This window comes from Manduca sexta, chromosome 4 (assembly GCF_014839805.1).
Source record: "Manduca sexta isolate Smith_Timp_Sample1 chromosome 4, JHU_Msex_v1.0, whole genome shotgun sequence".
NCBI lineage: Eukaryota > Metazoa > Arthropoda > Insecta > Lepidoptera > Sphingidae > Manduca > Manduca sexta.
The window spans coordinates 9,932,073-9,943,903 of record NC_051118.1 but is presented as its reverse complement, the minus strand read 5'-3'; the positions used below and the strand labels follow the sequence as shown (position 1 = coordinate 9,943,903).

The 11,831-nt window shown below is 42.5% G+C and overlaps 1 protein-coding gene across 1 annotated transcript; it reads right to left on the bottom strand.

The window, feature by feature from the left end:
• Positions 1–1,304: 1,304 nt before the first annotated feature.
• LOC115445936 (chondroitin sulfate synthase 2) lies at positions 1,305–6,086 on the bottom strand. Its single transcript, XM_030172451.2, has 6 exons — positions 5,477–6,086; positions 5,026–5,391; positions 3,205–3,746; positions 2,123–2,743; positions 1,828–2,008; positions 1,305–1,750 (listed from the first exon to the last, which is right to left on the bottom strand). Exons 1-6 carry the CDS (start codon positions 5,775–5,777, stop codon positions 1,320–1,322), a joined length of 2,442 nt encoding a protein of 813 aa, XP_030028311.2. The 5' UTR covers positions 5,778–6,086; the 3' UTR covers positions 1,305–1,319.
• Between the last annotated feature and the right edge of the window lie 5,745 nt (positions 6,087–11,831).

Below are 11,831 nucleotides of genomic sequence, written 5' to 3'. Positions count from 1 at the left end.
CCAAGCAAGCATTATGTGGAAACTATAGTTGATGTTATTTAAAATCTTTTTTTAATATCATAATTATATTATGATTAAGAAATAAGTAATTATTTGTTTTTGGATAATTTGAATCAATGTATCCAAATTGACTCAAAATAATGAAAAACCAGGCAGTATTTATTGTTTTACTCACTCGTATAGTTGTACAATGTAATTGCAGGTAAAAGAGTTGCACTCACGTTTACAAAACTTAAACCGCGAGAACGAATCATGCAAAATTAATTGAACTTACATTAAACATATAAATATACCAAATATTTAACTCATTGCTTTCTTGCATAGTCATTTTCGGTTAGTTAACAAACTACTTACCTTAGAAATGATGAGAGGTTAAAAAATGATTGTGATCTCATGGCAAATTTTACGAATTTTCCACCTCACTGTCTTTTAAGTCTGATTTTAGCCAAAGTAGCCCCCATGGAGGGCTATGTTTTTTTTAATGAATATGTAAGTTGAGAGTCTGGAGAAGTTTTGACCTACATTAGAACCACGAAGTCACCTGTTTAGATTTTAAATTTAAAGTAGAAAATTTAAGTGATAATACAGTAGTTTACACCATTTTAATAATTTTCATTAAAGTTACGAATCTAATTGTGTGTAGCAAAAAAGTACAACTAATGAAAATTTTGTTGCAACAAAAAAAAATCTCGAATAAGTCTTCTACGTTAAACAAAAAAACATTTAATTGTTCAAGTCAAAAATTCTTAAAAATTCAGAAAAATATTCATAACTCGAAAGCTGTAATGTTTACGACCATCACTATTCCGTTCCGAAGGACCCTCGGAGGACACGCGAAGGACCGCGTCATCTCTTTCTAGTAGGGTTACATTATATTGTTAGCACATTTTTATTTGTTACAAAATATTGCATATAATATCCATATTTATGAATAATAATGTATTAAGTAATACTTAAATGTTTGTGTAAATATTTAATCTGTATATCAAACAATATTGTGCTACTGTATATTTCATGATTTAAAAAGTAGTATGGGTAGTAACAATAATATACTTCTGGTTGTATTGGATTTTTCTGCTACGGAATATCTATCCATCTACTAGCTTAGAGTAAACATTTTGTGTCCGGTATGGATAGTTTCGAAATGTGGATGTTTGTAACATTTGTCGGGACAGGATCTCTCAGAGGTCATAATGTCATGGTGAGCAAGTTAGTCGCTTGATGGTAAGCATTACTATATACAATTGAAGGCCATTATTTGACATGCGACTGGTCGGAGGCGCGGCTGTGGTGCTCATAGCCAATAAATACCTTAATTGTTACAAGAAAACACGTTGTAGATTACATGAGTTTATTTCAGCATAAACATTCGAAACTGTATAGTGTATAGTTAAGCGAAGAGTCAACACGGCGCCGTGTGAGTGCGCGTGCGCATGTGTGTGTGCGCGCGCGTGTGTGTGTGTGTCAGCCGTCGCGCTCGGCTTGCTCCTCCAGCAGCAGCTGCGCGAGCGAGTGTCGCGCGCCCAGGTCCAGCGTGAGGAACCGCTCCGCACGCAGCACGCGCGCGCACTCGCCGGCGGGGGGCGCGGGGGGTCCCGCGGGGGGCCCGGCGGGGTCGCGGGGCGCACGCACGGCGCGCGGCGCGGCTGCAGCACGAGCCCGGGCTCGGGCGCGCGCACGCAGCGCAGGGCGGCGCGCGCGAGCTTCTCCGCCGCCGACGCGTCCGACGCGCCCGTCCACTGCGCCATCGCTGCGACACACAAACTCTAATGTAGTCACCAGTACTTCCGAGTGTTAACACGTCAGGTGTCGGCCGCGACCACCCACCGGAGTCGTAGTCGCTACGGTAGAAGGCGAGCACGTCGTGGTGCTGGAAATTGAAGCGGCCCGTGTTCACCTGCGGCTTCTGTCCCGTGGGCGTCAGGAAGCGCGGGTGGTCGTATTGCGAGTAGCGCGAAAACGGCACCGGTAGGTACCACTGTTCACCAGAGATTGTGTTCATGCGCACCTGAGATATGAAAACCATCATTTACTTGCATTTAAAAGTAATTTTTGAATAAAATGACACCAAATACTAATAAGTTACTTTCAAAGTAAAACTTTAAATAACCCAGCGTCTGACCCTGTTAAGGAAGTCCTGGTTGAACTCCATGTGCGGCACGGCGAGTAGCAGTAGCGTATCGCGCGACACCCGCGTGAGCGCGAGCGACAGCGCGGCGGCGCTCGCGTGCGCCTGCACCTCGCCGGCCGTGACTCCGTCCGCCTCCGCGTCCGCCTCCAGCACGTCGAGCTGCGCGGCCGGGTAGCGCGCCGCCAGCGCCTTGATCGCGTCGCGCACCTCCTTGGTGGGGTCGGCTGCGGCGGTGGCGTTGTCCGCGCCTTGCACGACCACCACCAGCAGCGCGGTGTTCTTGTCCTGGGCGAGGCACACGGCGTCGTACCGCTGCAGGAACTGCAGCGCGTCGGCGGCGGCGGCGGCGGTGCGCGGCAGCGGCACGAGCAGCGTGACGCGCGCGCTCTCGGTGACGTAGCGCACGGGCACGAGGCGCGCGGCGCCGAGCGCGCGCGTGACGTCGGCGGCGCGGAGCGTGACGCCGCCGCCGTCGCGCGCCGTGAGCCGCAGCAGCAGGCGGTAGCGCAGCGCCACGGCCGGCTCCCAGCGCCACGCGCCCTCGGCCAGCTGCACGTCCAGCGCGGCGGGCCAGCGCCGCAGCGCCCACGCACGCACGTGCCGCATCACCAACTACACATACATTACATTACAAGACTTAAGAAGACAGAAAGACGCGACGATAACATAAATAATCGTAAATAATGTAGTGATATTAATCAATAATAAATCGAATCATATACCATAATTTCTAATAAAATTTTCAGCTTGTTTTATCAATTTGTTTATTTATTTATTTCGTTTCCCAGCAGACTTAACAGTACTATTAAAATAATTTAAGTATTTTAGTTTATAGCTATAATGTAAGCCCAAATTAGGAAAACTTAACATGTAGGTATGTACATAATTGAATTTAAAAGTGACTTCAAATTTGGAGATGTTCACGTAATAAGTATAATTTCTTCTTTCTTTTTATTTTATTCAAATATATCGATGTTTTTAAGCTAAGCAATGAACCTGCACAGATTTATACAGTATGTTGTGTTTTCGGCTTAATCTCTTAGTAGTAAATCCCATCCCACGATGTCACTTACATCGAGTGCGTCCTTGTAGGCGCCGGTGATGGGCGCCACGTTCCGATGGTCGTCCGGCATGAAGGCGTGCGAGGCGTTGAAGGGCGTCCAGCGCAGGTGGTCGAACCGGTTGTCGGGCAGCGGCCGCGCCAGGCCGGGGTCGTCGCGCAGGCCGCCGGGCCACGTGCTGTTGCGGTAGTGCGGCGGGTGGCGCGCGCTGTTGCGCCACGCGAAGGCGCGCAGGCGCCGCACGGCCGCCGCGTCGCGCTCCAGGTGCACGCGCGACACGTACGCGTGCAGCTGGTAGAAGCGCTGCGGCGAGTCCAGCGCGTGCACGGTGACGGCGTCGGCGAGCGCGGCGCCGAGCGGCACGGCGCCGTCGGTGGCGCGCGCCGCGGTGTAGCGCTGCGCCTGCAGCGAGGACGCGCACGAGAGGTGCGCGGCGTGCAGCACGCAGCGCCCGATGTTCTCGTGGTGGTGCGGCGAGTACGAGTTGCGCACGCACCAGTCCAGCGCGCCGTGGATCGCGCGCAGCACAGAGTTCGACAGCAGGATACCTCCATCTGCACACACACGCAAGTGCCTAGTTAGGAAATACATTTTGGCGTATAATGGAATAGTTATGGGTTATTACTACATGTGATTTAAAATGTTATTAAGTGCAAAAGTTTGTTATATCATATCCAAAAACATGAATAAGAGACAATGGATAATATCACCTGTCACAACACAAACCTGTTAACAGTATGCTTTAACCATTTTAAGAATGAGTTAACTTAAAACATGTAAGTCTAAAATCTTTCATATTTAACATATATAAAGCAGTATCATACAATTCATACATTAGACTATGATATTACCGCGGTGCAATACACTACCACTCTTATTAGATAAACATTTCCAATAGTTTTTATGAATATGATATTAATTTTAACAACCATAATTAATAAATAATAACAATTAACTTTTCCTATGCATTTGTGAATAATCATAAAAGCTAGATTGACCACTTGTCTCGCACCTAAATGACTATTCACATGATTAAACTATCACAGTTTGTGAAGAATAATAATTTATTATATAAGTAGTAAATGTTTTATGCATGGACAGTCTTTTACTGTACTTCCATCCAGCTAATAACAACATACATTACTGCTTCAACCAGCTTTTGATTAAAGTATTTTATAAACAAGAAATTCACACTATTCCATCTATATCATAAAGCTGCATTTGAAAGAGGATTCATAAATGTAAGATATAAAAGCCTTTGTGTGTACTTTATTAAAAAAACAAAAAATATGATTCATTCACTTTAAAGCAATTATATTATCTTAACCTTAAGCTCCACCACACAGTACTTTTTACATGGCAATAACATAATGGCATGTTAATAATATAAATGTATTGTGAGAATTAATAATAAACAATTACTCATAATTAGGCATAATCTGATGGAAATTGGCAGATATTTTTAATACACTTTCTTTGTTTATACTGAATAAAAACAAGTCATGCATACAAGTGTATTAGTTTGCTTTGTAACAAAAAATATGCAGTAAATATATGCCATACAACTAATATTTCACTTTTCATATGAATTAAATATAACCTTAAGCTTCTGCAGTAGCATGGTATATAACAATATATTATTTTATTCAGTCACAGTATAGTTTAAATTCATTTGTTTACATATTTGTGCTAAGATTGTTAAATCAATGGTATTGTGTATTGAAGGACAGGTTAAAAAAAGAAGTATGAAAATAAGACTATCTTAAAATGCATGGCAATTCCAACCTGTCTGTGAGTAGTTTAATAAAGTGATGATGTATGCAGTGTGCTTACCCAGTGTGCAATAATGGCTGTCATCCTCAGCGACCACACCCATATACACATCCTGGCTCACTGACAGCTTTGACACCAACTCTGTGAGGCGCCGAGCATTAATGAATGCAGTGTCCGACACAAGGAAGAAAAAGTCATATTCCTCAAGATAGTTGTCTGCCAAATATTTAAGGGCATGAAAGGGCTTCAGCATCTCCCTGGTGTCTGTGAAGCCAACCACATTGGCCAGCCCCGGTACTGAGCTCATGGCGCTGGCCGTGATGAAGAACTTAAGTGCTGGCTGCAGGCGCGCAGCTGTCCTGTTCAGTGCGGGGACTTGATTTTTGAGAGCCTCCTCAGAGCTGAGCACTCCCGTCAGCAAGGAGCCTGTCAAATGGAAAGGTGTTTCATACCGTTGCTAATAAGCGAATCGATTTTGTTTGTAAAACAACATGATACATGATGTGTGTACCTCTCATGCCAAGCTCGGTGCTATAGTAACGCGGGCGTTGCACACTGCGGCCGGCCGCCTGCCCGCCGGCGCTCAGTGGTTTCTCCTCGTGGTGCGGCTCGAACTCCTCGGGCGTACCACCCACCGCGCCGAGAGCGCCCGCCGCCGCGCCAGCGCCCCCGCTTGCTCCCGCCGCTACCGTACATGCGCCCGGCTCCTCTTCCATGGGGATCACCGCCAGTGACACCCATAGGCCCAGGCACAGACCCACCAGGAAGTAGGAGTTGTGCTTCACTTGCGACACCACGCAGCGGGACAACATGTTGCCGCACTCGCCACTAGCGACGCTCGCCCGATGCCCTTGGATCTCGACACGGTAATGACTGATCACTACACTCGCCAGTCGCAAAGGCTTTTATCCACGACACTGTTCCAGATAACTTCACTAATGTAAATACGATGTAACTGATTGTGTTTAATTGTTGATTGTGATCAACTCCATTTAGATTTCCTATCGAAATATTTTGCCCAATGCCATAGCAAACTTCTACGTCAGACTACGTTCCCAATTCCGAACATGTTGCATTTGACAGTTGAATGCGATCAGTGTGGCTCAGAACAATGACAAGAGTGCAACTTGTGAAATCACTGACAAATAATTTGCAGGGTAGCCAATAAATTTTTCGGAATAACTCAGTTTTAACCAAAATAACTAACATAACAATTTACTTTTATATTATTTATAGTATTAACTAAAGATTTTCGTCAATTAATTAAGTATGCAAGTACGAACGTTTAAAATGTATGAACACAATCATCCGAAATGAAAGCTTTTTGAAACATTCTACAGAAAGAGTAGAAGGTTAATGTCCTCGCAACGGAATACCTACAAGATGGGCAGACACCTTTAAGAATGTACACGCACTACCATGAATGGAGAGAGATGGGCAAAGTTTGGCAATACCTAATGTTGAGTACGACATACAAGAGGCGGTACATTTGTCCGGGACATAACGTCAAAATGTAAGAGTGGCTCAAAATTATATATTGTACTACTTCAAATTTTATGACGCGGCAGTCGCGTTACTTATTCTTCGTCTCTGGTAAACTGTAGGACGAGGACAGTGAGGTAGAGAACCGCATGCTACAAATTACAGTAGGACGTTATTTTACAATGGACATTACATTACTGCGTTTCGAGTCGCGAGCGAGAGGGAAATATTTTGAGGGTTAACATTACAAAATACTGTAAGATACGCATTGAAGCGCCGAGCCTCACTACGCCTCGCCTCATTTGAAGTAGGACGTTGTACCGGCTCAATGCTAAAAAGAGGCTACTCTTACAAACTCTTTTTTATGTCATGTCCTACCCAACTCTAGCAATACCCGCAACCAACTCTTCAGACGATCCATAGCCATATCTCCTATGCCAGGACTATACGACTGATATTTTATTATTTTTATATATTGTAAATTTGCCAAGTCTACCCTGACGCGCCGTGCTAACAGTTTCCATTTATTTCGAACTATCGTTAACGTTCGTAGTTAGCATAAATTGAGGTTAGAATGAAACAAACAGATTGGAGTAACGCGTGCTGATAGAGACAAACAACTATGCGCTTTGCGAGGAAATGAAAAGGTTGTCGACCTGCCATTATTCATTGGTCACTGATCTTTACATCTGATAAATACTTACACTAGATAGGTAGTATCTTAGTACGAAGGTATGTACCTACTGCTGTTTCAGGACAACGCTAAACTACACACTGCACATCAGACGACCGCTAAACTGGAGGATTTGCAATGCAATTGGAATATCTGCGACATTCACCGTACCCGGACCTTGCTCAAACAGATTACCACTTTTTCTGTAATTTGTATAACATTTTACAAGGAAAAAAAATCGACTCCGATATGATATAGTTTCAGAGTTTCTGGATCCTTGCCCTCATGTTTTTTTAGTAACGGGATCGATGAACTCCCTATGAGATGGCAAAAGTGCGTAGATAAAAAAAATCGACTTTGTATTTGTCCCATACAAAACGCCAATTTCATATTATGTAAGGACCTAATCACTAAAGACTGCTATAATTGGTGTAGAAATTTCCGACCAGATACAGAGATATAAAGATCACGTCGGTTCGGTTCGGCAACTACATAGGAGACCTAAGCATTTTAATGACGAAACGTGTTCCGTTTAACACGTTGTGATGGTCGTTGCCGTATTTACAGACGTCCAGGCGGCCGATTATATAAATAAATTTTACACTTATATAAATAAATTTTATAGATATAAGACTTTTTTTGACGAACCTTTTATTTATTACCAATTAGTTTTTTGCCCAACGATGCACATTTTTTTAGTAAAAAATAATACTAAATGAGTCATTAAATGTAAAAAAATTAAGTAAATTTTTATTAATTTTATTGGTTTTACAGAGAAATTGCCTTATTGCTACTGCCCAACCTTCGTAGGAGGCGATTGAGCGGTTATGGTAGGTTCAGCGTGCCTTACGATCCGGCGTTGACCAGCCCGTAGAAATGGAAACGTCAACAAAATACCTATTTCCCGTTAACGGTACTTATTTATTTACGTATTGGTAACATGAGTATCGTATTAGTGTAGTACATAGTACTTTTCTTTTTTTTTAGGTCTCTAAGATATCCGTGCAAGTGGTCAGCTTGATGGTAAGCAGCATCCGCCGACCATGGACTAAAGCAATGCCAGAGGCACACCCAAGCCGTTGCCTACCGGGCATTTTCTGTATATTTTTTCTGGCCGTCTAAGCGAGTGGTCGTTGTGACCGCCATCACCTCCGCCACTTACACCGTTACTGATTAGTACGAATCTAAATTGACTTTTTGATTGTAGCCGACCGATTATCTAGGCCGAGGCGGAAAATGCATTGCGTAGGTGTATTCCGTCATGCCTTCACACATCAAGCCTAGTGGGCCAGAGATTTGCAGATTGACATCCTTCCTTCCTTCCTTTCCTCAATCCTTCTGCTTCATTTCCATATTATGCTTATTTATTGGGTAGGTAGGTATCATAAAATATGCGAAAGTTTGTGAAGTTGTTTGGATGTGACTAAGAAGATGAAATGCAGTAATTGATAAACGAATTTCAAAGTATAAAATATAATATTATAGCTTTTGTCGTGACGATGAAGCTACGCACTAGATACGTACACACATAGTAGGTGTAAATCAAACCCTGAATTTACATATGGTGAGGTCTGTCATGTAGTGTGCATCTGCTATTAGACATACAATGTAAATGTAACCAAAGATGTTTTTATTACATAGATACGTTGTCCGAGCTCAATACTGGCAAGACGAAAGTAAGGTAATTGCCCGACTTAACAGCCAATGAGCGTGCGGCACTAACGTTGTTACGTAACTGTCGATGTATATATATCCTTTTCTAACGAATGTGTGCTGCATCTTTTTATTCCTTCTTCGAGCCAATTTGTGATTATATGTACAGGTACGTGAATATAGCAAATAGTGCGCCGTTTTTATGTACCATTTTGTTAGTGTATGACGTGTCTATTTGTAAAACGTCATTGAATGTAACCTTAAATACATGTTAAATAGTATTAATTTTGATTGTAATGTCAGTGGATGGTGCCAACTAAATAAATAATCTTGATATTTTTATCTTTAGATACAGTCGCGTGTAATACATAGTAATATATTTATAACGGTAGGTCTGACTCTTAAAGTAAATAGGAAACTATGAGGAAATATTTAAAGTGTATTAAAGTGCGTCTAAAAAGGAAAATGGTGAGAAGTATTTCCATTATATTTTCCTGCTTTGTTTTACTTTATGTCGTTTTGATATACAAGTTGTGGTCGCACCAGGTGCGGAACCAGGAAATACTATGTTAGGGCCGAAAGATTTATTAAGTGATAAATATTGCTAGTTTGGAAAGTAGCATGAAAATGCATGTAAATTATAGGAAAATGATAATCGGTATACATTATACATATTGCATTATATAGTTATTAGCGCTAAATTGACATTTTGTCTTCATACCAAAGCAACTGCAGTGAACCTGGAAGTAAATTATAATAAATAATATGGGAATTCAAATATAATGTCGAGTGTCGACTTACCAAAAATATTTTTATCAGCTCTTGTTTGTCGACGAATCTAGTGTACAAATACATATTTAAGTACATAAAATAGTGTATCCACAGTATAGCATCTCGTTTTGTTTGGTATTCGGAGTTAGGCAGGGGTGCGTCACACCCACATTTCACCAGCTATGTTATGTTCACCAGCAAGTTAATCAGTTAATTTAATTAAATAAAGCAAAGCAAATAAATATCGTTTACGCAATATAACAGCACCGTCAAGTCAGTCACAGTTGAGGATAAACTTATTTCATCTACCATTGAGTGGAGGGAGCCGGTTAGGTATCTGTATCGACACCCTGAGTCTGGTGCTGAGCCGCGCCGTAGTGTCGCCGGTTAGGTGTGCGTCGCCGTCGCTTTGCATGCGCCGCATGCTCCGCGAATGCGCGTACAGTATTATGTTCTGGTTTTTCGAAAACACACATTTCATATTAGAATTTCCTTAATAATCACGATTCACGTGTATGCCGATATTGTACGACATTTAATGAAAATGTATGTAGCGACTCCCTCCCGTATTAATCTACGTAAATTAAATTATATTGATTTAAGTAATTTTATTATCGATTGTCTAAGGTACTAATATTTTGAATGCGAAAAATTCTGAAGATTATTTTATGTTTTTTAGCCGTAAACGCAGAAACTGCTACACGCATTTAGATCAGCCAAAGGAGGCACTTCTGTGTTGAGGAGCTCGTCCCGCATTATTTAATTTAGTATGACAGTGTAAAGACATTGAGGTGCGCAAGTCGTGAGCAACACAACTTTTTTTATTAATTTTTTCGCGGGGAAAAAAGCGTTGGTGCTACCAACACTTAGAGGGTGGGTGGAATAGCTATGTTGGTTTCACCGGTGTTACCGCCCAATGTCGACGCTCAGGAGTATAGCATCATCCGAGCGAGTATTGGGCCGAGTCCCTAACCCCTGTATACCCTGCACCGCCATACCAACCAAAATCCGCGGTGGCCTTCTTCGGCGCATACGGGACGGCCTCAGGGTGTCTTGTTGCACTAAGATAGCTGCTCGGAACCGTCTCTTCCTGATACCGTATTGCGGCACCTCTCTAATTGAGGGGCTAAGATGCCCCCACACGCTAAAGGATCCCTTTGAAGTCTACGACATCGGGAGAATGCGGGTAGTAGACCCGCAATGTCGTCTCAGAGTCGCTGTAGTCGAGTGATCAGCCCCCCACTCTCTCTAACGCGCGACTCTCTCTAAGCCCCAATTAGTCGTCTCTTACGACAGGCAGGGGATGCAGTGGCGGAATTCTCTCGATGCTCCCGACTCATCTACCCGGCGCCTACTTCTTCTCCTCTGGCTGCGGGCGGGATCGATCTGCTCACGCTCTCGCTTAGCACTCTCTTTCCGCGAGATGACGCACTCGCAGAAGGAGGCCATTGCTCGCTACGACCTCCAGCCGCCAACCATGGCAGAAACCACGGACGGCAGCGAGAGGTCTCCTCCTACGACTGCTCTAAGAGTCGTGGGCAACACCAGTGTAATTTTTTATATATTTTTTTATTTGTAGGGACAACAAAAGGTTACATGTTAAAATATATTGTAGACTAATCTTAATATAAATGTATTTACTAGCACGTAACCCACACAAGTATCTCTTAATTGGCATATTATAGAATTAAGAATAAAATCATGACAAGACTATGAACTATTATGAATTGTAACCGCGATAAACTCTAAAACTACCGAACAGATTTCGATGAAAGTTATAAAGATAGTTTGAGGCCCTACTTTTCATGCGGAAAAATATATAGCGGGACTTTTATAACCGGAAAAACTCATTCAACCCGGCGGAGCTGCGCGCAAAATGTAGTTAGTTATAAATTATAATTGCTTGGCTTATAATACAATACCTCTAGGTATACTATCCAGTTTACCGCACTATTATAAAATTACGCCAAATAATTTTAGAATAAATTTTAAATGATTACATTTCAATGCATCAATGATCGCATCTGTCTGTAGCCTGCACCGAGTGCATGCGCGTTTTCAACTCTATAACAATTGAACGCGGATTTTTTGTAAGTTATTCATTTTGTAATCATTCAACATATTACGTAATACATACAGCAGATATTGTAATATAGAAAAACACAAGCGATAGTAACTATAATCGTAGTAGCGATTTACGTCAAATGAACTAGACGTCTTCATAAGGTAACGGAACCATTGATGGCCGCATAATATTAAAATCATCATAAAACCGTGTCTTGAAGGA

Bases quoted from the DNA above. Each gene is read 5' to 3' on its own strand.
- LOC115445936 (XM_030172451.2), bottom strand. From the start codon at position 5,777: ATGTTGTCCCGCTGCGTGGTGTCGCAAGTGAAGCACAACTCCTACTTC. The intron at 3,747-5,025 runs GTAAGCACACTG...GTGTGTGTGCAG, and splicing joins CAGCCATTATTGCACACTGG to ATGGAGGTATCCTGCTGTCG. The intron at 1,751-1,827 runs GTGGGTGGTCGC...TGTGTGTCGCAG, and splicing joins CCGTAGCGACTACGACTCCG to CGATGGCGCAGTGGACGGGC.